The sequence below is a fragment of the Aedes aegypti genome, chromosome 2 (assembly GCF_002204515.2).
Source record: "Aedes aegypti strain LVP_AGWG chromosome 2, AaegL5.0 Primary Assembly, whole genome shotgun sequence".
NCBI lineage: Eukaryota > Metazoa > Arthropoda > Insecta > Diptera > Culicidae > Aedes > Aedes aegypti.
This window is the reverse complement of record NC_035108.1, coordinates 153,267,264-153,291,972: the sequence shown is the minus strand read 5'-3', so window position 1 is coordinate 153,291,972 and position 24,709 is coordinate 153,267,264. Positions and strand designations below refer to the sequence as shown.

The window sequence follows — 24,709 nt, the reverse complement described above, 5'->3', positions numbered from 1 at the left end:
CATAAAAGGAATGTTTTAGAAGAAATTCTGAAGTATGCATGATTGAGATAAGTATTTTTTTAATGCAATTTTAAATAAGACGACTCAATATTATATGAATATAATTAAATAAATTATTTAAACAATATATATGCTCCTTTTTTAGAATTACCGCTGAATGTTTGACTGAGATGAGAATATTTTGAATGACTCCGGAATAATTCAGTTATTTATGAAAATTTTGAATATTTCTGAATATTCGATGTTATTTGAGAACTTCTGGCAAATATTTTTAATGCGATGAGGATTTTGAAAAAATTAAGTATAACAAAATATTTAAATGAAATGAGTTTCTCGTGAATAATATTCATATATGGTTTCTGAATGAAATTTTGATAAATGTATGAATAAGATGAGTATTTTTATTTCACTTCCATATTTTGAATATCATAGAGTTCTTTGGAAAAAATCGAATTATTCGATGGAATATAAAATGAAAATATTTTAAGGATGAGGATTTTTACGAAAATTCTGAAAAATATAAGAATGCATAAGTATTCGTAAAAACATTCAAATAAGACTGAATTTCTAAAATAAATACGGTATCTTGCATTGATTACGAGTGTTTTCTAAATAACTCTCGACTATTTGAATGATCTCTGGAATCTTCCGCATATTTTCGAATATCTGCGAATTTCAAAATTCTGACAACTTTTTCAATAAGATAAGAATATAAGAAAATTTCTGATAATGGGAGATAAACATCTCGAAAGTAATATTTGCATATAAAGAAGTGTTTCAAAAGAAATTCTGACGAGAATGGGATAGATATTTTCTCAATATAATTTCAATGATATGAGTGTCAGAAAATTTCTTAATAATATATGAATAAGATGAGTATCTCATGAATGACAATTGAGTTATATGCTTTTTACAGGAATTTAATGTATGACTAAGATGAGTAATTTTTTAATTACTCCGGAATACTCGAATAATTTATGAAATACTTTGAACAGTCACGAATTATCGATGCCATCATGCCAATCGAGAATTTCTGACAAATTTTTAATGAGAAGGGTCCAAAATATTTCAAAAATATATAAATGTGATGGGAATCTGTAAATGATATTAAAATTATAGAAAGGTTTCTTGAAGAAATTCTGAGAAATGTGTAAATGCGCTGAGTATTTTTTCAGTAACTTCTAAATTCTTGAGTGTTTTGTGAAATTCTTCAAATTATTCTGAATACTTGATGGTGATTGAGAATTTCTGGCATATATTTGAATAGAATATTAGACAATTTCTGAAAAAATTGGGTATCTGTCAGCGATATTTGCATAAAAGGATGTTTTAAAAGAAATTTTTGAAGAAAGCATGAATGAGATAAGTATTTTTATAAATCAATTCTAAATAAGACGAGGATACTAGAAAATATCTATATAATATATGAATAACATAACATCTTTGAATGATATTCAAACAATATAAGTGTTAAATAACTTCCGCTGAATGTGTGACTGAAATGAGAATCTTTAAATTGACTCCGCAATATTTAGTAATTTATGAAAACTTTGAATATTTCCGAATACTCCATGCCTATTTAGTACTTCTGTTAAAATATTTTAATAAGATGAGGATTCCAGATAATTTCAGAAAAAAATATATGAGTGAAGGGGCCTAGATAGCCGTAGCGGTAAACGCGCAGCTATTCAGCAAGACCAAGTTGAGGGTCGTGAGTTCGAATCCCACCGGTCGAGGATCTTTTTCGGGTCGGAAATTTCTCGACTTCCCAGGACATCAGATGTTCTCGTACCTGCCACACGATATACGCATGCAAAAATGGTCATTGGCATAGTAAGCCTCAGTTAATAACTGTGGAAGTGCTCATTAGAACACTAAGCTGAGAAGCAGGCACTGTCCCAGTGGGACGTAACGCCAGAAAGAAGAAGAATATGAGTGAAATTTCTCGTGAATGTTATTTATATACGATAAGGGTTTCTTGATGAAATTCTGGATGAATGTATGAATGAGATGAGTATTTTTAATTGACTGTAATATTTGAAATAATAACAATTTGTTGAAAAATTCAATGGATCAGTACCCAGGATTGAAAAAACATTCGTTCGAACAATGTTTTAGAAAACTCGAACGAAAAAAAAATTAAGACTTATTACGAGAAAATTTTCGTAAGTTGCTTGAAGCTTCATAATATGTATGCCTATTTGTCAGAAAAGAGACACTCAAAGTTTATGTTTTATACGCCTATGAGTGATAATAGAAACTTCACCAATACTTCCAGGCGAATATCCATCCACTACATAAACGAACCAGTTTTGATCTCTTTTGAGCTGGGATTCAATAAAAACCGTGCTCTTTTTGCTATAAACTGTAAAAAACAACTATTTTTTTTTCGCCATTCCAATAGTGCAAACAAAGATAACAGATGTTTATGCTAGAACAAAAATTTTCTGAAAACCTATGTAAATATTCAAATTGAAACTCCTTACAATTACTAGCGCCTCCACACAGCGAATTACGTCAATCAGTGGCGAAATATTTCATATTCACCACTGACATCGTCATGGGAACTTAGCGATGACAGCGCCACCACGATGTTGCTACTTGTGTTACCATTCAATATGACCATTAATTGTCTTACACAGTTTTGCAATCGAACTTCAACGTCTGTTATCTGTGGTGCAAATTTCAATAGTAAATTTGACGTCAAGTTGTACTGCTTCAGCCATAGTTGTGGTTTTGAACTTTACATTAATAAACAGTTTTGAACATTGCAATTATTCAAATAAGAAATCAGTATCATAGACAGACGTCTTGAACTTATTATACTTCTCGCAAATTGTTCTAACAAACTTTTTAGTAACTTCTTTCACGCAACATACATTCTTACCGTGAAAATAACCTCCACAAATCATTCGGCAATGTTTGGTGCTTTAGCCCCTCTGTTGGCAACTGCGGTACTAAGTAGGATTCTGGTAATAACTTTCTGGTGCTCTTCCGAATATCCACAGCCAGGTTTTTCTTCTGGTGTTCGGAAATATCCCCATATCACACGGACATCGAACATTTCTAAAGTTTCAACCTTATTTAGTGTACTATAAAAATGTATATAGACTAATGGGATTAAATGGTATACTACTAGTTTCGGTTTTCATTCGATGTTTCGATGTTTCTTGAAATGACGATCAGAAAAAAATCTTGTGTTGCCCAAAATAAAATCATCAAACCCAGTCAAATTCGCATCATAACAAACCCATTTAACACCCAAGGCCATCGATTCATGAAGACAGCAATTAAGAGTCTTCAATTTTTGGGTGAAAGAGGAAAACCCAAGGTAGGTTGCCGCATTACGCGAACTACCTCCCGTTCGAGTGCTCGAGATGAGGCTCCTCTCTTCTTCTCTGTTATTGCGCCATCTCATTAAACTAGCAGCCGCCTTTCGGTTTCGTTTATGAATTGCACTTCGTCGCCATCATAACCGTGATGTTGAACAAATGCACCGGTGCGGGTGGAATTCAACTCGGTAATTAAATTTTCGGCTGTCCGGTCAGGCCCGCACGCAGTGGTCCAAATAATTCTCAATATTTCATTATTTTCAGTTATGAAAAGTGCTCTTGAACATGATTTATAATGGAAGACCTTATGTTGGGCACAGTTACCATTTCCATATATTTTGAGTGACTTAACTTTTTCGAAAAGCTACTGCTTAGGCACGACAAATTTTCTCTAATCGATCCCTATGCCCTGGAAACAAGTTTGAACAAAAAATTCTTCGTAGGGAGCGGCGGGTAACGATTTTTGTGATATGTATAAAAGGTCCATTTGGTTGTGACACACTTTAAATAATAACTGTTGATTTAACAAGCTTAGCTGCAGACAGAAATAAATGTGCATCAGGGAATGCTGAACCTACATTCTTACCTATCTTAGATATTATCAAATTGGATTTTGTCACATTTTTGGAAACCTGAACCTCTGTGCGGCAGCAGGGCTACTTGCTTTCTCTATCTCCGATGTAGATTGGTAGGAAAATAAAAATTATTAGATAAACGTAGCGTGCAGTGTATCGTGTTGCTTCAAAGTTACTGCTGGATGGTGCCGTAATGGACATTGTTTTATCTGGTGGGCAGTATGGTTATTTCATCTCATTGGTTTATTATTCCGATCACATCTGCATTGTTGCTTGCTGAACAGTTTAAAAATTATCCCATTTATATTTCGTTTTGCGGGCATCGCAATAATTTCCCATTGCTATTGTTTCGATTCCGTTGCAGAGGAACCCGGTGACCTACTATCGTGATTCGGCCAACGATACCGATGAAGACGAGATGCCCATGGCTGAACTGGGGAGTATCCACGCAGACGACGAAGGAACTTCCGAAGATGAAATCGAGATACCGATCTGGATCCGGGGTGAACCACGATTTGTAGCAGGAATCAACGATACTACGACGTGTAACAACATCATCCAGGCGTTGATCGACGATGAGCTGCAGAACGGGAATTACAAGCATGGTAAGGAATTCTTTTGGTTAACCCCTCTGCCGATAGCATCACTTTTTACCATAAAATATATTTTAATCGCTTTAACTTTTTTGTTAATAAATCTTCGAGCTTTTTAGTGTAATACCCATAAATAAATGAAAACCTGAATTTAGTACTGTACCATTTAATTCCACTAGAATGTGTATTAGAGTGATGCAAATTTTGAAATTTTCGCTCCCCTATGTTTAAACGGTTTTTAATATGGTAAATAGCATCCTCCCAAAGTTTGAAATGATTCGGAAGAAATTTAACTGTGCACAAGCCATTTGAAGTTTATATGGAGATTACTATGAAAAACGCCAACCTTTTGTGTTCAGCCCTCTATCTCTTCGTCATATTATTTTATGGGAAACTGAACAAACTCCTCTTATGTCAAATTCTTCCAGCTACAACTTTGCCGAAGACCACATTTTGATTGGACGTCAGGATAAATTGTTATTCATCATCATAAAATGGGTTTGCATGTAGCATGCTTCACCAACTATTCGGCAGGCAACAGTGGTGTTCTTGGCGGGAAAAATAGATCAAAGTAAACCAGGCTACTACCGTTTTGATTCGAATTGCCGGACGCTTCGAAAGCCGGACACTATGATAGGTTTTACATTTTTTCGTAACATAAAATTAAATTTTCTTGTATAACTTATGCACTAAACTATTCTTTAACTTCAATTATATGTTATAGATGTTAATGTATCGTTGTAAGCATCAAGATATTAATGACAAAAATAAAAGAACGAAATGCGTATCCATACTCACACATTTCAGCACGTATTGGACTGCATCTTATAGTTGCCAAGAAGTGGAGAGTAGCGATTTTGCCATAACTGTTTTGACCTTTCTGCTAGCTGCAGAGTTATTCACGACTTGAAATTTTTGTGATTACGTGTAGTGAACTGTTCAAAATTCTGAAATATATAGTTGGTAAGTTGATTTTTTTTACAAAATATGCAACAATTTCGTCAAAAAGAAGTGTCCGGAATTCGAAGCAAAAGTGTCCGGATTACGAATCAATCTTATATGAGTGTCCGGATTTCGAAACAAGACACATCTCCTGTTTTCGCATATTTAAACGTTTTTTGAATAAATAATCGCTATTTTTATTGCACTATGTCAAATAATAAACATTTAACAACGTAAAAATACACAGTACATTATGGAAATAACTATCATTAATTGTTAAAATGATGTTTGAAGTTAATCTGGTGCTTAAGTGTCCAGATTTCGAATCATAACGGTATGTTCTACAGCAAAAAAGCAGTGTTGCTCTGAAAATAATTAAATGATCATCTCAGCATGATCTACACTATGAATCAATAATGACAAATCTACACAATAGGTCGTATGAATAAACTGAGCAAAAGCTTTTACTTTACTCAAATCCACCTGTCAAATTATTTTCTTGAGCATTTACTCAAGTTGGTATGATAAAACTGAGCATTTGAGCATTTACTTTTCGAACATCCGAATTCGTATGAATAAAGTGGTAAAAGCTGAGTAAATGCTCAGAAAATTCTGAGTCACCTACTGACCATGCTCAGTTCAAAAGTTTAGTATGAAAATTGAATTGAAAATTGCAATAAGATGCATGTAATCAGCATCATTATGAATTTATGGTTTTCGATCGTTGCGGACGTTGGCAGAATTCAGTTAGTCGGATTTTATAAGGCCAGGCACTACGACAGACAACTGCGCACCTACAGCAATGTGAATCGCGTGATGTTTTTGGCTGTTGACCAATATTCACTACGTAAGACAATTTTGGAGGGTTCTCTCCCCATCGTAATATATTTGTATGAAAGTTAAAAACAATTTGTATGACGCGTAATAACTCCCAAACCCCCCTCCTCTCATAAAACCAACCCTTACGTGTTTAATGGACTGCACTTTAGGAACTTAAATAGTCATGATTGGCGAAATACAAGCTTTCTCCCAATTTGAATTGTGGTAAATAATTTTCAAATTCTGCAAGCCGGTGTACGAACGAGCTCGAAAGAAAATTCGAGAACCTGATGATATATGTCTTGAAATACCAATTTGGATTTCGATAAACTCGGCATATAAAATTGACGCAAGGTTTGGAATCGAAGCTGAGACAACACTGACCACAAATAACACAAAAAATCCTTCAGAGATTCTTCCAAGTATTTCTCTAGATGTTCAACAAAATCTTGATTTTTCAAATGGTTTAGGGTTTACCTTCAGAAACTTTTTAGGGAATAAATCCAAAGTTTTCATTTAGTTTTTCATCCAAGCTCAAATTAGCAATCCGCAAAGAATTCCTTCATTATTTATTAACATCTTTAGTAAATTAGCCAATTTGTAAATGATCCCTTACTTTGTCAGAGACGGATTTCATATTACAGATGCTAGCGATTGATATACAACTAAAAAATCGATAGATTTGAGTATTGCATGCATCAACATAAAAAACGTCACAAAAAAAATTGTAAAATAATAATGAATATACATATTTTGCGTTTTTTTATTATTTAATAATTACCATTTCTCCACAACTCTCGTAAAAATGACGTGCTAACATAATTTTGTTAGATTTAAGGAATACATTGTAAAATATTACAAAACTGAAACTTCAGCGAAAATATTCTAAAAGAATAAGCCGAAGCTTTTGTGATGAAATTTATTGAACAAACTTCGAAACTTCAATTTGGCGAATTTTACATTTATTTATCAACATCTGCTGCAGCGTTGATGTAAAATAAACATCATATTTGTTCAAGTAATTCAAAATGATAAGTTGAATTGTAAGCGAACGAATTAAATTGTTTAACTGTTGAAAGACAACTTAGGTTAGAAGCTGCTGGCGGTTCGGATTCTAAGGAAGGCCTTCTAAAAAAATATTGTTGAATTATTTGAAGAATCATTTGCTGAATATCGGAAGAAATTTGTGGAGAATACTTACTCTTGGATTTTTTATGAAGATCTTTCTGTTTTAAGACGAATTCTTCAAAATATTATGAATTAGATTATTTTGAGATAACTAGCAGTTTATCTGATCAGGTCTTTTAAGGATATTCCATACGGATTTTGGCGGATAAGGGCCAGATAGTCGTAGCATTAAATTCGCAGCTATTCAGCAACTTCAAGATGAGGGTCGTGGTTTCAAATCCTACCGGGTTGGCATTTTTCTTTACTTTCCAGGGCATAGAGTATCTTCGTACCAGCCACACGATATACACATGATAAATTGGTCAGTTGGTAAAGAAAGTCCTCACCAAAAGTAGGCTCTTACTCATCTTTACTGGTAGGATGATGTTACGTGTTACGAAAGAAGAAGCAGATTTTGGCAGATTCTTACAAAATCTGTGGTGGGTTTTGGGCAAAACCAATAGATATCAGCTGGTGAAAAATGTTGACGAACATACGGTTAATTTTCGTAACGACGTTTATTTCTTTAAATTTCAATCTTGTTTCCAATGCCTGCGTTAACTACGATGCACTTCCCTAGTCCTATAGTTTCTCATTCACTAGTGCCAATCCGGTCACCTGTGGCATCTTGAATTAACATATAACACACAGACGTGTTGGATTCAATGCAATTTCCTTTTGTTGCTGATGCTGCTAATGCTGGTTGGTTGTTAATGAAGATGCTGCCGGTTTAACTTCATTCTTACGATAATCCTGGTGCTGTTACATATCGACCCTACAGGAACTAAGCTCGACGTTATCGTTCAGTGGAATTTAGCTTGTTCTGGGAGGGTACGGTCACCGTTTGATTGGTAAGATCTGTTTGCGAGGGATACGAATAAATTATTTGCAGAATAACAAAAGTGCATCTAGAGACGAACCAGCCAAGGGCTGAAAGTCTCTCTAATAAAGAAAATTCATTTCAACAAAAGTGCAAATCACTTACCTTTGTGGACGAACCGGCAGCCGTCACATGAGAAAAACTGCAGCAACATCCTTCATGTATCAAATGCAGTCTTTGCAGGCGGCACACGATGGTTGCAGTTTCTTGCGCTCACTGACTTATTCCCGGCAGACGTGATTGAATAGCTTCGCCGGGGTGTGTGAGTTCATCAGAAGCCGGCACAGGCGGTTGATTTCTTTCTCAAGCAAAATTTATGCTTGAGATCTTCAAAGGAACTGTTGGCTGCTGCGCAAAAATCGGATAGCCAAAACAAAAACAAAAATTTTGACAGAGTAAAAGCTAAGTTCGAAATTCGAACTTACTCTGAGCAAAGTACCGTTTTATTCATACGGTTTTGAGTAAATGCTCAGAGACTTTACTTTTCTCAAGTCGGGTTGAGTATGAGCAAGTACTCGGTTTTATTCATACGACCTAATGAATCAATAATGGTCTTCGGCAAAGTTGTAGCTGGGAAAATTTCACATGAGAAGAGTTTGTTCACTTTTCAATAGATGATTATGACGAGCAGTTGGAGGACTAAGCACAAAAGGTTTGCCTTTTCCATAGTAATTTCCATATAAACTTTAAATGGCGTGTGCACAGTCAATTTTTTTCCAAATCACTTCATATTTTGGGAGAATTATTTTCATCATAATTGACACCGTTTAATCATAGAGAAACAAAAACTTCAAAATTTACATCAGTATAATGTGTATCCTTTGACAGATACGCTTACTTCGTTCTCATCCTTTGATAGATACGCGTACTTCGTCGTGTAAGGCCGTCTTCAGTGTCGTGTACTAGTCGAGTCTAGTACACAACACTGAACACGGCCTTGCAGTTGAGGTCGAAATACGCGTATCTGTTCAAGGGTACAAATTCCAGTGAAATTCGGTTTTTCATTTATTTCTAACATTTTTGTTTGAATTATGTTTGCCATTTTATCCATACAGTGGCGCGGGAAGTGGGTTTGTTATCTAGAAATAGATGAACAAAATGAGAAGCAAGCAATTTGGTCTATTTTTGTCAAATTTGTTTGTCTGTTTATATGACCCCAGAGAACTTTTAAGAGCTGTAACTTTTTTGTTAGTGAATCGATTTGTGCGTTTTTTTTTTTCACACGTTGGTGCGTATCCACGGTTGTTTGTTTCGCACATGATTATTTCTCAAATATGTTGTAAAATAGTTTTCTAAGATTTTAAAATTGGGGGGGATCAGAAAATAATAGGGAGATTCACTTAACAGCGTAAACCACTGCGTAAACCATACTAAATTCATTTTTTAAACATTTCATATATTGCTGTGTGCGTTTGAAACGCAAATATCAAATGCGGGAACACCAAACGCGGTAAGATTTTTCACAAGGAAGGCGAAGTCAAAAATTGATTTTCTTTGCTAAGTTGGCGATGATATGGATCATGGTTGCTAAGAATCCTTTGATTGCTTTGTGTTACCGCATTTGAAGCCCAGTTAGCCAAGGTTTGCATGCCAAACGCAAACAGCAATACTGTCAATGAAACGTTTCAGAATCTTGAAATCCAATCGTTAATCAATCAAAGAGTGCCTTGATTTATCTGACAAATGGTAATGAGAAAACTCCAAACAAACAATCATTTCCCATTTTTTTTCTTATGAACGGTTGCGAAAAATTGCTGAGAATTAAAGGAAGGACATTAGAAAACTGGGGCACATAATGATAACCAATAGGGAAAGCTAAGTAATTTTGAAATGTGTATAGCGCATTACCATATAGGGTATTCGTTGTCTATAAAGTGTCCATTAACTTTAGTCGTAGTTTTGTTAACGTGTTCAACATGTAACCTCCGTGAATAAGTGTATGAAACGAGGTTTGGTTTTACAATTGTTTCGAAGAGGTTAGGTTAGGTTGACACCACAGACAAACAGACGTCACACTCTCTTCGATGTCCATCGACCACCTTTTTAACAGTTGATTCAAATATATGGTAGGTGGCCAATCCACCACCCGTAGCGCTCGCATCGTTTTTGTTCATGTTTGACGTTTACACACTACCGCCACCTGTTGGTCCATCGGCCAAACACAGTGATTTTAGCATTGGGCGTACATGTTCTCGCGACTATGATTTAAATCGCGATTTGTTCTAAGTGTTACGTCTGTTTGTCTGTGTTGACACGTCAAATAGCGATAGAAGGCGAAATGCTGCAGATCGGGCTGTCTTTTCCCAACAGATTACAACCAAAGAAACATTAGAATTTGAGTTTCAGTTTTTTCAGCTGTAATATGCTCGATCCATAAAAATGTTTGTTTGGATGAGTGAAAATATCCGATGATCCGGAGCTAGCTAGAAGTACCCTTCGAATTATTTCTGAAGGTGCATTTGGTCAAACAATACTGCACATCCAACTTGGTAGTTTCTGGTAAAATTTTGGTGAGCCAACTGTTAATTATTCAAACTCCTCCAGTTTGACAAATAGGCGGGACGATGAGTGCTTGTATTTTAATGATTAGAATTTCCAAAATGAACCTAAAAAGAGAAATCTAAAACATTGTATGGACCGATGCACGAGTACACTATTTGACGTTTGAGCGGTCCCGTGTTTTTTACGTGACCATGGCAACGAGTGAATTCGGCACCGCTCAAACGTCAAATTAGTGAACTCGTGCATTGGTCCATGGACCAATATGACCAATTGATATGATAACAAAAGTTGATCCGATGAATGATCCTACAAACAGGACTGGTAGTTGTTTTTTTAAAGACTTGGTTTTTATTTTAATGCAAGTTTTTAAAAAGTATCCTTCTTAGCTAAAATGGAGCTTGCCTTGAATCCTGATGCAAAATCGGCCAAGGAGCCTGTAGAGACTATAACGGGTTGAACAGGCTCTTTAAGAATGTCGTGTGAGATTTCCAGAGGAAAAACTTCAGGATTTAACATTTTATTTAGAATACTTTCATGGTCTCCTCCATGGATCGTCCAGCTACTTCCTCAGGTATTACATATTTTTTTCTTAAACTGTCCTAGAATTTCCTCCAGATATGTTTTTACTAATCCTTCAACCAAATTCGGTAGTTGTTACTCTAGGAGTTCTTAGAAAAAATTCTACAGATTCCACAAAGATTTACTCCAAAGTGTTTGAAAAAAAAGGTCAAGGGTTTTTTTTTCAAAAATTATTGAAAGAATTCCTCCGCCAGTTCATCTGGATTTCTTCAATAATTTATCCACATTTCCTCTCAAAAATTCAATTTCTAGAGGGGTTTTTCAAACAAATTTATATATTTTGTTCTAGGATTTTTCCTAAGTATTACTCATGCAGTTTTACCAAACATGTCTTAAAAGGTTTCTCAAAAACTCCCATGCAATCTTCAAAAGTTATTTAAGTTTTCACACCAGTTCATACTACAGCAATTGTTCCAGTAATTCCTCCGATTACTGTTGGATCATTTCTGTAGAGGAAAATTTCTATAGAGATTCAGTTTTTTGGAAAAATTTCTTTTGCAAATCCTGCGGAATACTATTCCCAGATTCGATTGATATTTTTTCGATCATGTGAGCAAATTATCTAGGAAATCTTCTAAAACTTCTTCTAAAGTCCACGAGTTATTTCAGAGATCCTTGTTCATTAAGGGTGACTTAGCAACCTCCACAAGTTTTATCATAGGTTACTCTAGGATTTTCTTTAAAAATACCTCCCGGATTAATTTTTCAGAAAAATTCTTGACATTTCCCTGGAGACATAATCATGAAAAACAAACTTTCTGGACTTACTTGAGAAAATTTCAAAGAACTATTGGACAAATTTATGTGGAAATTATAGAAAGAATCTCTGGATCAATTGCTCAAGATACCTTTAAAGCAATCCCTAGCTGAAATCTTATATAAATCCTGGAAAACAATTTCAAAGGAAATTCGTAGAAATTTCTGGAGAAGTTATTGATTGAATGTGTTTTCACCGAGAATCTTGAAGGATGTCCCAGGGAAGTCTATGGATAAATCACTGGAAAAAAAATCTTGGAGAAATTAGGACTTCCCTGAAAAATGTTCACAGAATTCTTGGAGGTTTTCAGATGATATCTGAAATAATAAATAAATTCATTTCTGTGGTTCTCCTTGAAAAAATCCTGGCTGAATTCTTGAGGTATTCTAAGCAAATTCGTGGCGAAATTCCTTGGGAAATAATCACTAAATGAACTCTTTTAGAAATTTCCGGAGAAACATCCAAACATTTGGTCAAATACCTGAATAAATTTGTGATGAAATTCCTTATTGCCATAATTCGGAGTAATTCTTGAAAAATAATCTTAGATCTCAGAGAAATGCCTACTCTGACGCTATAAAGAATCAAACTCTTATATCTTCTATATAAATAATAAGGGATTGGTGTTTGTATGTCACGAAATGGCTTGAGAACGGGACATCCGATTTACACAGTTCTTTCACTTTTGTCTTCTCTTAGGGTTCCGACGAAGGAAAGTTTTCTGAAAATTTTGGTTAGGCGGAGAAAACTAATAAGCCATTTTGTATGGGAGGTTTCATGGCATTTTTCAACAGCCTACTTGATAGCAAGACAAAGTTTGCCGGGACCACTAGTCCTTATATAAAAAAATAATAAAAATAAGCCAGTCTTCTATCAATTATTTTTGTCTGTTGAGTGGAAACATCAACTGATAATATCGTTAGAACTCTTGGAAACAGTAAAATTTCCTCAACTCAACTCAAAACCGACCTGCAACTCGAAACTGCTCAAACGCAGTGACTTCCAAGCATTAGTTTCAATTTCTCCAGGAATTGTATAGAAGTTTATCTAGTGTTCAAACAGTAATTCCTCCAATAATACGTTAGGGTTTGGGAATTCAGGTGTTAAGAATATATCTAGTAATACCTTGAAGAATTCAACAACAGAATCTTAAACAATTTTGTCGACACATTAATTTTCAAGTTTTTTAAAAAATGGAGTAGCTGCTAGTAGAATTTCTGGAGTATTATCGAAAAAAAAATTAATCAAAGTTCTGGTGGTATTTCCGCAGAATAGAGTCCTAAAGCATTGTCCCAATTTTGGTACCGAATGCTTAAGTTTAGGCCAGAAACAAACGTTTACTCAGAGTTCAAATGTTTTTCGTTCGTTTAAGCCCAATAAAACATGTTTTCTGATTTTTGAGATTTTGTCACACCCCTTGGTTTAAACTGAAATTTTGGGTGTATTTTGTTTACCGTGTCCCTTCCGTAATGTCAGATAAGAACAACCCCAGTGTTAAAAAATGAACCACTGTGGCGTTTTTGTCTGAGAAGTGAACGTCAAACATGATCAAAAGTGTCAAGGTTCATATTTTGACCCATTTTTTAAATTAAAGTTTAAATATGATATCGCCGTTATTTGAGCGGGAAAAACTGACAAAGTAATAGTAAGAACACGCTTTATAATGTTGTTTAATGGAATCAAGAATTTAGGACCCTATTCTTGGGAGAATTTATGTATACATCTCTGGAGAAAGTAATTTTACGCGTAAAGAAAATCAAAGAAGAGCATTTTAAAAAGTTACTGATAATGGTTTGGATGGATTTCTATGATGATGATGATGAAGAAAAAGAAATTCTTAGATGATTCTTCAAAGAAAATTTTGTTGATCCCGGAGACATTCTTAGCTTCTTGGAGCAGTTGCTGGTTACTGTAGCTATCTCAGAATGTGAGGTGTGCTAAATAAATGGAGAAAAATCTGGAAAATCCTGAAATTCTCCGAAATACCTTCGTTGGGGATGCTAATGGGTCAAAAAACGCATATATCTAAGTTGATTGTTGTATATCTCTCGTAATTTGGCATGAAATATTCTTTACAGTATCAGTTGTGTTCAGAATAATAGTAGTTGAAGCCGATTTATACAAAATGCTCAACTTTAGCATGCTGTAACTTTGTTTCCCTATGAGCAGTCCGCATGAAATTTTGGTAGAGAACTAAATATGTAAAAAATGAGTAAATATCATCACAAAATTTGACAGTGCTGGCTAAAAATTTAAGCACACCAAGTGAAATCGCTCAAAATAATAGTATTATTTCTTTTGTATTGTTTTTTTCAACAACAATTTCATTAAAAATTTGCTTAAATTTTTAAATCCATATTTTGTGATGATGAAATTGAGGATATTTGTAGTTCTCTGCCAAAATTTCATTGCAATTGCTCATAGGAAAATAAAATTATTGCATGTCAAAGTTGAGCCTTTTGTATGAAAATCGGCCTTCACTATTATTATTCTGAACATCACTGTAGATATACAGATGTTCTTGGATTATGCATATGCAACAAAAGTTGCAGTTGAAAAAACATAAAACATTGATTTCTAAAAGTATAAAAATTGACTAGTTCTCGCCCCACCAAAAGGGTTACATTGGATCAAAAAAGCTGGAATTGGTCCGTAGTACGAACAAAGCAGAAAAATCGTTCTCTATTTAAGTTTGATACTACTTACCAATATCAATGAATATGATGGGCGTGAAAATAAAATTTTAAAAAAGTGTTAGTATTTCTAAAAGTGGTGTTCTTTGATACCGTTTAATGAGCAATTTAAAAATGGGTTATTTTCAAGCTTTTTAGATGATATATGTAGGAGTAGCTATTTCTTCTAGAGATTTTTTGTTGGTATTTTTTGACACCTGGAAAGAATAAGCAATTCAAATTGTACATGAATATTTCAAAAATATGCTTAGATATTTCATATTTGTGATTAACTCATTCTCAGCCCTCTGTCACCTCATTGTCACCTCAATCGACGATACTTTGGATTTATAGCTGCGGACTTCACTACTAAGGCTAAGCTTTTTAAGGGCGGTTATTTTTCGTCCCATGTAGCCTTTGGCACTGTTTTTTAGGTTATTCACTCAAGGCGCAAGTAAAATTGGAGCTAATGTCAAAACTAAAAAAGCCGTTTTCTCGAATTTATTCGACAAATTGAACAAAGTAAAAACACACAACTTTTTTATTTCGCAAATAAAACAGCTGTGTGTTTTACTTTTTCCGAATTGTTGATTAATTTCGAGAAAACTGCTTTTTCAGTTTTGACATTTGGTCCAATTTTACTTAGGCCTTAAGAGCGTAAATCACAGCGTAAGTCATGCTAAACTGGTTTTATGGTTTTATGAAATGTTTCATGAAACTGCGTAAATAATCAATGAAGCCTTTCAGTAAGTTTAAAATCAATCGTAGAATGCTTTGGTAATGTCGGTGTGTTACTATGGGATTTCCAAACAAATACCCTTTGATTCATATTACGGATTAAGACAAGACGTGTCAGATCAAAGTACAAAAATGAAACCAATTGCCTGTCAAAAAAGACCACTTCTCATTGGTCGTTTTGGCAAAGGCCTACTTTTACATCGTTGAGTTGGATTGCAACAGGGCACTTTGTTTCTAGACCGGCCGTGATGCTAGTTCATAAATCAGAGTTTTCATCAAATTTGGAAATTTTTCACGAAATCTTTTTGTTTCAAATCTGTTTATATCCGATGTTAAGTGTGTGATCTTACAATACTAAAATAAAAAAAAAATTAAATTGAGAGCTAAACAATTAAAATTTTGTCAATTTTCTCTAAAAATATCGCCTGTTTTGACAGAGATAACACCCTCAATTGCACTAAACGAATAAAGCGTGTAAGAAACAACAAATTTTGAGTCTTGATATCTGAATTGTTTACAAGACTTGCTTAAAAACAATACTGGCAGCACTGGCTTTTGTATCGTCAAGGTTATCGACTGAAAAACAACGGGGTAGTCTTAGTTGAGCTGTCATGTCCTGTCCTAGGTTATCCACTGTAAACGTCAAACAGTCATCCAAGATTTGTTGTTTGAACTCAAAATGTTTTTTTTATCGCCAGAGGATAAACTGATGTTTATGCATTCATTATTCGTTCAAATGAACCAATGCATGAGTTCACTAATTTGACGTTTGAGCGGTGCCGAATTCACTCGTTGCCATGGTCACGTAGATAACACAATCATAGTTATGACGTAAACATTGTTCGCATCTAGCTTTTTCGCTTGGAGCAATAATTTATTTTATACATGTTAAATTTACCTGTTTCCGCTGTGTTATATATCGCGGTTTAGTGTTTCGTACAGTGCATCTCCTAGTAGTGAATGATTTACGTAACCACAGAAAACGATTGAGAATTTTTAGTTTTGATTTTCTACAATCCCGCGGTGCAATACAATTTGCTTTGTTTTTGTTTGTGTTCTCATTGCACTTCGTCAAGGCAACCGTACTTCGTGACCGTAGCGTACACTGCTAAGAAGACTCGCGGAGTGGCATAGTTTTTCGATGCGTGGTGGTCTTGACCAAACAATTTCAAGCGTAACAGTTGAAAAGTGCTTCGCAAGCAATATGTCACTTGTTTGCTGTTCCTGCGCCGGTGATATCGGAGAAATTCAAGTCGAGTGCCAAGGCTTTTGCAAAGCGATTTTTCATCCTCGATGCTGTGGAGTGGCTGCCGAAGTTTTCGAACATGGCCTGTGGGCTGGTGCAGATTAACTCCTTCACAAACCGGAGTCATCGAATTCTTGATTTAGTTTTTACAAACTTCTCGGACATATCCGAATTATCGCAGCCAGTTTTACCGCTGCTGCCAATTGATGACCATCATCCGCCGCTTGTTTTACAAATTGATGTTTGCTTTTCCGCACCCAGTCAGCTTGACCCAGACCCGAATATCTTGGGCCTCGATTTCCGACGATGTAACTTTTCCTCGCTCAATAACTTACTGGATTCGGTTGATTGGGATAATCAACTACTTGGACACTCCGTTGATGAAAGTGTCGGCTTGTTTTACGACAAATTGTACGAAATACTCCGCTCAGTCATCCCTCGTCGCCGATGCGTTAATCTTGGTGTTGATAGAAAACCGTGGTGGAATCCAGAATTGAGAAACATGCGCAACAGACTGAGAAAAGTTCGTAAACGATATTTTGCTAGCAAACCGGTTGAAAACAGGAATCTGCTTTGCCTAGTGGAATCCTCTTATAATGAGCTTATCGATATGAGCTATCGCAGGTATCTTGAGAATTTGCAGCTTACCGCCAAAAACAACCCCTCGAAGTTCTGGAAGCATATGAAGGCACAAAAAGCAAGCCATGGTATCCCGAACAACGTTACTTACGGGGACATTAATGCCACCACACATGTTGAAGCCGCTGAACTATTTGCGAAATTTTTCCAAAGCGTGTACAGTGCCACATCGCCTCGTGTCTACCCGGGATGCTTCCAAAACGTACGAACTCACAACATTCATATCCCGCCTTTCCAGTTTTCTCATCAAGAAGTATTGAATGCCCTACTTAGCTTAGATACAACAAAAGGTGCTGGCTTGACTCCCCATCTGTTGAAAAGCTGTGCTTCGTCTTTGGTTGCACCGTTGACCTTACTTTTCAATCGATCACTCAATGAGAACACGTTTCCTCAATTATGGAAAATTGCTACAATGGTTCCGGTTTACAAATCTGGCAGCATTCGTCTTGTGGAAAACTACCGAGGAATCTCAATTCTCTGCTGCCTCGGAAAAATGCTGGAATCTATGGAACATAAAGTTGTAATGTCTGCATCAATATCGATTATTTCTCAGTACCAACATGGATTCATTCCTCACCGCTCGACAACTTCCAACCTCTTATGTTACACTAATGTACTGTTTCGTGAGATCGAACGGCGGAAGCAAGTAGACTCAATATACGTGGACTTCTCCAAGGCGTTTGACACTGTTCCGCATTTGTACGCTGTTGAAAAGCTGAGACATATGGGTTTTCCCGATTGGATATCTGACTGGATTTTGTCCTATCTCACTGATAGAAAAGCTTTCGTTAAAGTAAACTCTTCGCGATCCAGTACCTTCAGCATTCCTTCCGGTGTGCCACAAGGCAGTGTATTGGGACCACTGATTTTTGTACTCTACATTAACGACCTGTGTCATCGATTTTCATCTGGGAGACTATGCTTTGCTGACGACCTCAAAATTTTCCGAGTGATCAACTCTACTCTCGACTGCGTTGCTTTACAAGACGACATTGACTCGCTTCTTCAATGGTGTATCGAAAACGGAATGACGCTCAATATTGGAAAGTGTAAAGTCATAACATTTTGCCGCAGCTTGTCTTCGATCAACTACACATACGCTATAAATGGAACAACTCTGGAGCGTGTTGGGTCAATTCGCGATCTAGGAGTGGTAATAGACTCAAAATTGCGCTTTAACGAGCATATTACAGTTATCACCGCCAAAGCCTTTTCAGTCCTTGGGTTTATCCGAAGAAATGCATCGCAGTTCACCGATGTGTACGCTTTAAAAGCTTTGTTCTGTGCCCTTGTGCGCAGTGTTTTAGAGTATGCTGCTCCTTTATGGGCTCCATACCACACATCCCTAATGATTCGGATAGAACGAGTACAAAAATCATTTATCCGTTTTGCTCTTCGCCGCCTACCTTGGAACGATCCAATCAACCTACCGGACTATCCCGCACGTTGTCAGCTAGTGGATCTGGAGCTACTTTCAAACAGAAGGCTAAAGCTTCAAAGACTACTTGTACACGATATCCTGACGAATAACATCGACTGCCCTGATCTTCTTTCCGAAGTGCAACTAAGCGTTCCCAATCGTAGACTGCGGCATACAACCCTCATCGCCATCCCTTTACATAGAACGAGTTACGGATATCATGACCCTTTTACCACTTGTTTGAGGAATTTTAACTCTGTTTGTGAAATGTTTGATTTTAATGTGTCAAAAGATTGTTTTAGAGCTAGGATTAAGAATATAGTTTAATTAATTAGTCTGTACGGTAGTATTACCGAAGACGTTTACACAATAAATAAATACCTAAACACGGCACCGCTAAAACGTCAGATAGTGAACTCGTGCATCGGTCCATAACCTGAATGAACCAATGCACAAGTTCACTAATTTGACGTTTGAGCGGTGCCGAATTCACTCGTTGCTATGCACGGAGAAAATGAAGTACTCAAAAGTGAGTTCATTCCACTCAACTCCGGGGGTTCGTGCGTTAACCTAATTTTGAGTTGACGGGGTAGAAGTAGTTTTCATTTGCAGCCATGCGAAAAAATACCTACTGGCTAAGTTCTTTTCACTCAACCGACAGATCAAATAACTCAACTTTCAGTACTATGCCACTTACTCAAATTTGAGGTAACGCACAAAGGTTCGGTTTTGGGTTGTTTTGCTCTTCGCTCTCTGACAACAATAGAAGGAGCGAATGAAATAGGGAGAGAAAAATAACTCAAAAGTAAGTTAAAAAATACTCAAATATGGGTTTTCCGTTTTCTCCGTGTGGTCACTTAAATAACACGGCACCGCTCAAACGTCAAATAGTGAACTCGTTCATCGGTCCATTGGTTCATTAATGAGAGCCAGTGAATTTTCGTAACATAACAGTTGCTGTATTGTTGTACCGTTTTGATTCATATTACGGACACTTAAGGCCTCAGTGAAGTATAATTCACAAAATATCATGTAACTTTCGAATGGTGAGTGAAGATTTCCGAAACATGAATAATTTTAAATAAATAGAAATGTCATTTCAAATGTGTGGACTTTACATGATTCTTATTCCGGACGCTTCCTTACTTGTGCCTCATATTCCGGACACTTAGATATGAATTCCGGACAGGACAAACAAATCATAGATGGAAAAGTCAAATCTTCAAATGAAATCGTTAAACCACTAGAGAGACGCCTAAGGAAATTGAGTACTATAAATTTTCATAGATATCTCTGGAAAATGCTTGTTAAAACGAGCCTTGAAAGTGAAAACTTTTGAATGGCAAATATTGAAACATTTCGTGTGAAATGTTTCCCATACAAAGTAGAGTGTCCGGAATTTGAAGCTGCCCGTAATGTCTTAGCAGAGTGTCGTATTTCTCATGTATACTTAAATGAGCTAGTGTGCCATGCGATATTTCATATCGCAGCTCACAGATTATATGAGGCACGAGATGCAGATACGTACAAAATATATCTTAGTGAGCGAGTCTCATGAGACATCTCGTGAGGCTCGTCACATGCGCTTACTAGGAGTACTTTTATGCAGTTATGTTTGCCTGGTACAATAACCCTGCGGAAGCATACGGCTTCGGTCTATGCCTATGCTTCTTCGGTGGCCAGCCAAGTTTTTCAATTCAAATGCTAGAATCTCAACTGCCTTGAACCGCGTCAGTGCTTTCAAACTGCCTACGGGCAGTTTAACCCATGGTTTAATTCCATTTCCTTGCTTTTGAAACCTACACCTGCGAGTCTCAAATGCACTGTCACATTGAGATTTTCTCATGAGACGGCGCATGAGCCAGTGCAGATGTGATCGTTTGAGCTAGCACATTGCTACATGAGATCTAAAAAAATGCGTCTCAACATAGCACGTGCTCAAGCGCGCGATTATTTTAGTGCGCTCATGGCAAGCTGATCTCAAGCTCATGATATGAAGCGCGTATACATGTTGTCTGTGTCTTAGGTTTTAGTGAATGCCCCTAGTGTTTTTCTGAATGGGAGTACGTAGTTTTTGAATCCTCAAGCTACCCACTTGGTTTCGAGACAATTAGTTTGAAATAATAATTCAGTAACCTTGCAGCGTGTGTTTTCTCATGTATTTTACCTACAATAAAGCTAAAACAAACGTGACTCATTCCATCAAACACAAATTAATTACATTTCTTCATATTTCTCCTTTTTTCCCATTTTCGGATCCCGGCTTGGCAACATCACTCACTTTAGATGTTGCAGTGTCACGTGATGTCAGCGATTATGTGATAACGGAACGCTGGCGCGAGGTAGAACAGGTCCTGGCCGGTGACACACGAGTACTTTCGATTTGGAACGCATGGGGCGACGCCAAGAATGAGGTAGGTACCTTAACGGTGCAACAAAAACTCGGTACAATTAAAATCAACCATCAAAACGGAACCACACGCGACTCCACCATTGCCATTACCATTATCCGTTGCCCTTTTCCGCCTTCCTCCCCAGCCCAATCGAATTGACGTGCCAACCAATGTACGGTCAAATGTACCCCATAACGTATTGTTTTATTCCAAATAATAAAATGTCACCACTATTTATACGTCGTTCTTTCTTCTTTTTCTCGCTTTCAGGTTCAATTTCGCCTGAAAATCAATAAAACCAACATGGAAGGCGCCAAATCGAGCAAGGTAGATATTTTGAACTTTGGTACCGTAAAGCGGGGATAAATTGATCAGTATTTCAGGACATTATGTGTCCTTAAGATTGATTTTGACAAAACATCGTTCAATAATTGATAATAGTAGTTTACGCAACAAGTTGCAGAATGATGATTTTTACAACAAGAGTTGTACATTTATCCAACGAGGCTTGCCCAGTAGAATAATTACGATGAGTGCTGTAAAAATCGAGTTCTGCAACGAGTTGCGTACAACATTGTTTGCGATTTCGTAGAAGACCACTTGAGGGTATCAAAAATTATATCGGAATGCATTCACCATTATTTTACAATTTCTGAAAAAAATGTTGTGTTATGATTCATTACGCAACTCAAAACAGTTGCGTAATGAGAAAGCGTTGCGTAATGAATCATTACACCACTGGTTTCAGTTGCGTAATGACTATTGTCGCACTGCCTAATTCAGTGCAGGAAAGTGGGCCGTCTATTACGATGAGAAATTGCAAAAGTTGCAGAATGATGATTTTTACAGCACGAGTCGTACATATGTTCATTAAGGTGAAACATCTTGGAATACAAAGATGGCCGTCACAATGGCCGCCTTGTGCCCCTACTCAAGTTTTCAAGGGCACTAAACTGGAGAAATAGTTGACAAACATTTCTGATCTTCCTATTTTAAGCTTTCTGCTAGTGCACAAAGCCAAAATTAAAAGTTCACTGATGTTGGATGCTTCCTTCGCGAGATTTGTGCCTTTGAAGTTTTAGTGCAATCTCAGAAATTGATTCCAAACTGTTTCACCTTAAGTGACAAGTAAGAAATGTGCTGAAGGCTTCAAGATAATTCAACGCATAGTTTTACTGCAAGATCACTTTTTGCCTTGGTGTATTTTTGTTTTGTCAAACATTTTAACTTTTGAAGCAATAGTTTTCAAAATAATATTTCTACTTAATTTTGTTACAAAGTTATATGACGAAATTTGTTCAGGGATCTTTTTGAGCATCTTCAAAAAGTGTATGTCCAAACCATTGTTAAAAACTGAAAGTTAATGAAACCTTAAGAATTTTATATAATGTTCAGAGTCAAACAACTTTCTTGTAGCACTGCATTTATAAGAAGTGTAACACGGTGATCAATTTCATCCTACTGATCAATTTTACCCGACTCACGGTACTTTCCATAAATCATTTTCCATAGCAGAAATTTTATCGATGCCTAATTTGTTTTTCTTTTATCAAGGATACCAAATCTAAAAAGCAGAAAGAAAAAATTGGACTCATAAATCGTATGATGAGAAAGGTTCTCAAACAGGGTGAAGCTATTCAGAACCACCTCTCGATGATGAGGTATAATGAATTTACTCCACTTATTTTCACATCTATTATACTTATTTTTACCATTTTAGCCAAAAATCAACCGAAAAGCGTAACCAGGAAAAGTTTCGCAAATATGTCAAAAAGCATTGCGGCAAAACAGCCATCATGGAAAACTTCCTGGAAGATGCCACCACATTGTACGACATTGTCAATCCCAGTGACGAAAGTACCGAGCAGTGCAAATGCAGTGACAAAGCTAGGCGTAGTACATTTCCAAGCAAACTTTTTGCAACCAAGAAATACAAAGAAACCAAGGTCCTGAAGCCTAAACTTTACGAATCATCAGATCAAATCGAAGCTCTGAAGAACGAAGACGAGCTTCTGTTGGTGATCGAACACACTTCCGATAGTGACAGTGGGATATTTACCAATAATCAGTTGGGACGCAAGAATACCCTGCCAAAGAAGCCCAACTTTGGATCCATGATTGAGATAGACAAACTTGCCAAAGAACCGACATACGAACCGGCACCGGAGAATAATACTCCGAAACGAAAACATCGCCCAAAGAGGCGCTATGGATCACTACGAAACAGAGAGGTCAACCGACGAAAGCTGGACTACGACAGCGATGACGTTACGCCACCCATAGATGACTTCGAAAACATTAATCTCGAGTTGCGCAAAGGAACCTTCAACCGGACCTCATTCCGGTTCGATCTCATCCGCCAGGAAATCTCCACCAAAATGGAAGAGATGCAGCAACTGTTGACCCAAGAAGATGACCTTCTCCGCCGTCTGAAGCTGAAGAGTGCCAAATTCCAGGCGGAAAACCAAATCTATCGGTCGCACATTGGGCTTGACTTTCACGTCGAACGCTTGCAGGAATCAATCGACACGTGCGCCAAAGAAATAATCGAAATCGAACAGGAGTTGTTGCACACAAAAGCCGAAATAGAGGAAAAATCTCCCCTCATCGATAATCTGAAAGCATTGCTGGAAGCACAGGAGGCGAAACAGTTCCGTGGGTTCTATTCGTCCTACTCACCGTCGGGTTCCACTGCAGACAGCCTGAACGAAACGTCCTCGTCGAATGCTCTAGGGGCGATGGCTCTGCCCAGAACGGGAGCCTCTTCCAAAGCCAGTTTATCTTCCGAACGTAATGCTAAGGAAACGCAGTTTGTTGACAATATATACGAATTTTGTGATAATAATCGGAGTTTTGTAGTCTAGGCCAAATAACCAGATGGAGCTTAGCAGTGCGGTTTTAGAAAGAGTAGTTATACAGATAAGTTTGCAACGCCGAATACAAAATGCTCAAAACTGTTTACGTATATTTAAAAGCATATATTTTTAACTGTTGTTCGATATATTTTTATTACGCATACTCAATAAATTGTTTACTCGCATTATACAACATCTACGATCTAACAATTTTATTCAGAAAGAAACTCCTATTAAGTTGTGGCTCCAAGATCGTCATGTCAAGAACAAAATATGGGTTGTCTTTGTTCAAAGTTGTTTGACGAAATCTACAAAAATAATCACAGTTACTACTATATTCAAGGGCGTTGCAAGAATTTCCATCAGGGGAGGAAGAGGCGAACGACCTCAAAAGTTCAGTTACCGTCAAACGGGGATAACTTCCAACACATCGACATAATACCGATATATGTTTTTTGTAACAGAGTTTACTGGATTCGTAACAGAGATTTCCGGAGATTCATTAGAAACCTTCCCACGATTCGTTCAGGGTAGAGGTCTTGCCTATGATTTCCCGAAACAAAATTCCGGGATATCCCGAGATCTGAAAAATGCCGGATC

General features: G+C 36.7%; 1 protein-coding gene and 1 long non-coding RNA gene across 3 annotated transcripts; one reads left to right on the top strand and one right to left on the bottom strand.

Moving 5' to 3' along the window:
- The first annotated feature begins 4,246 nt into the window (after nt 1-4,246).
- LOC110676131 lies at nt 4,247-24,304 on the top strand. Its single transcript, XM_021842801.1, has 5 exons — nt 4,247-4,512; nt 21,148-21,275; nt 21,525-21,581; nt 22,809-22,915; nt 22,975-24,304. The coding sequence occupies exons 1-5, from the start codon at nt 4,326-4,328 to the stop codon at nt 24,116-24,118; spliced, it is 1,623 nt and encodes a 540-aa protein (XP_021698493.1). The 5' UTR covers nt 4,247-4,325; the 3' UTR covers nt 24,119-24,304.
- LOC110676132 lies at nt 7,375-8,897 on the bottom strand. 2 transcript variants are annotated; one of them, XR_002500099.1, is made up of 3 exons: nt 8,414-8,820; nt 7,463-8,286; nt 7,375-7,389 (listed from the first exon to the last, which is right to left on the bottom strand). It is a non-coding gene; the product is annotated as an uncharacterized LOC110676132 (long non-coding RNA). The 2 variants fall into 2 exon arrangements; XR_002500098.1 differs by lacking the exon at nt 7,375-7,389 and having other exon boundaries at nt 7,928-8,286; nt 8,414-8,897.
- Nucleotides 24,305-24,709: the final 405 nt, after the last annotated feature.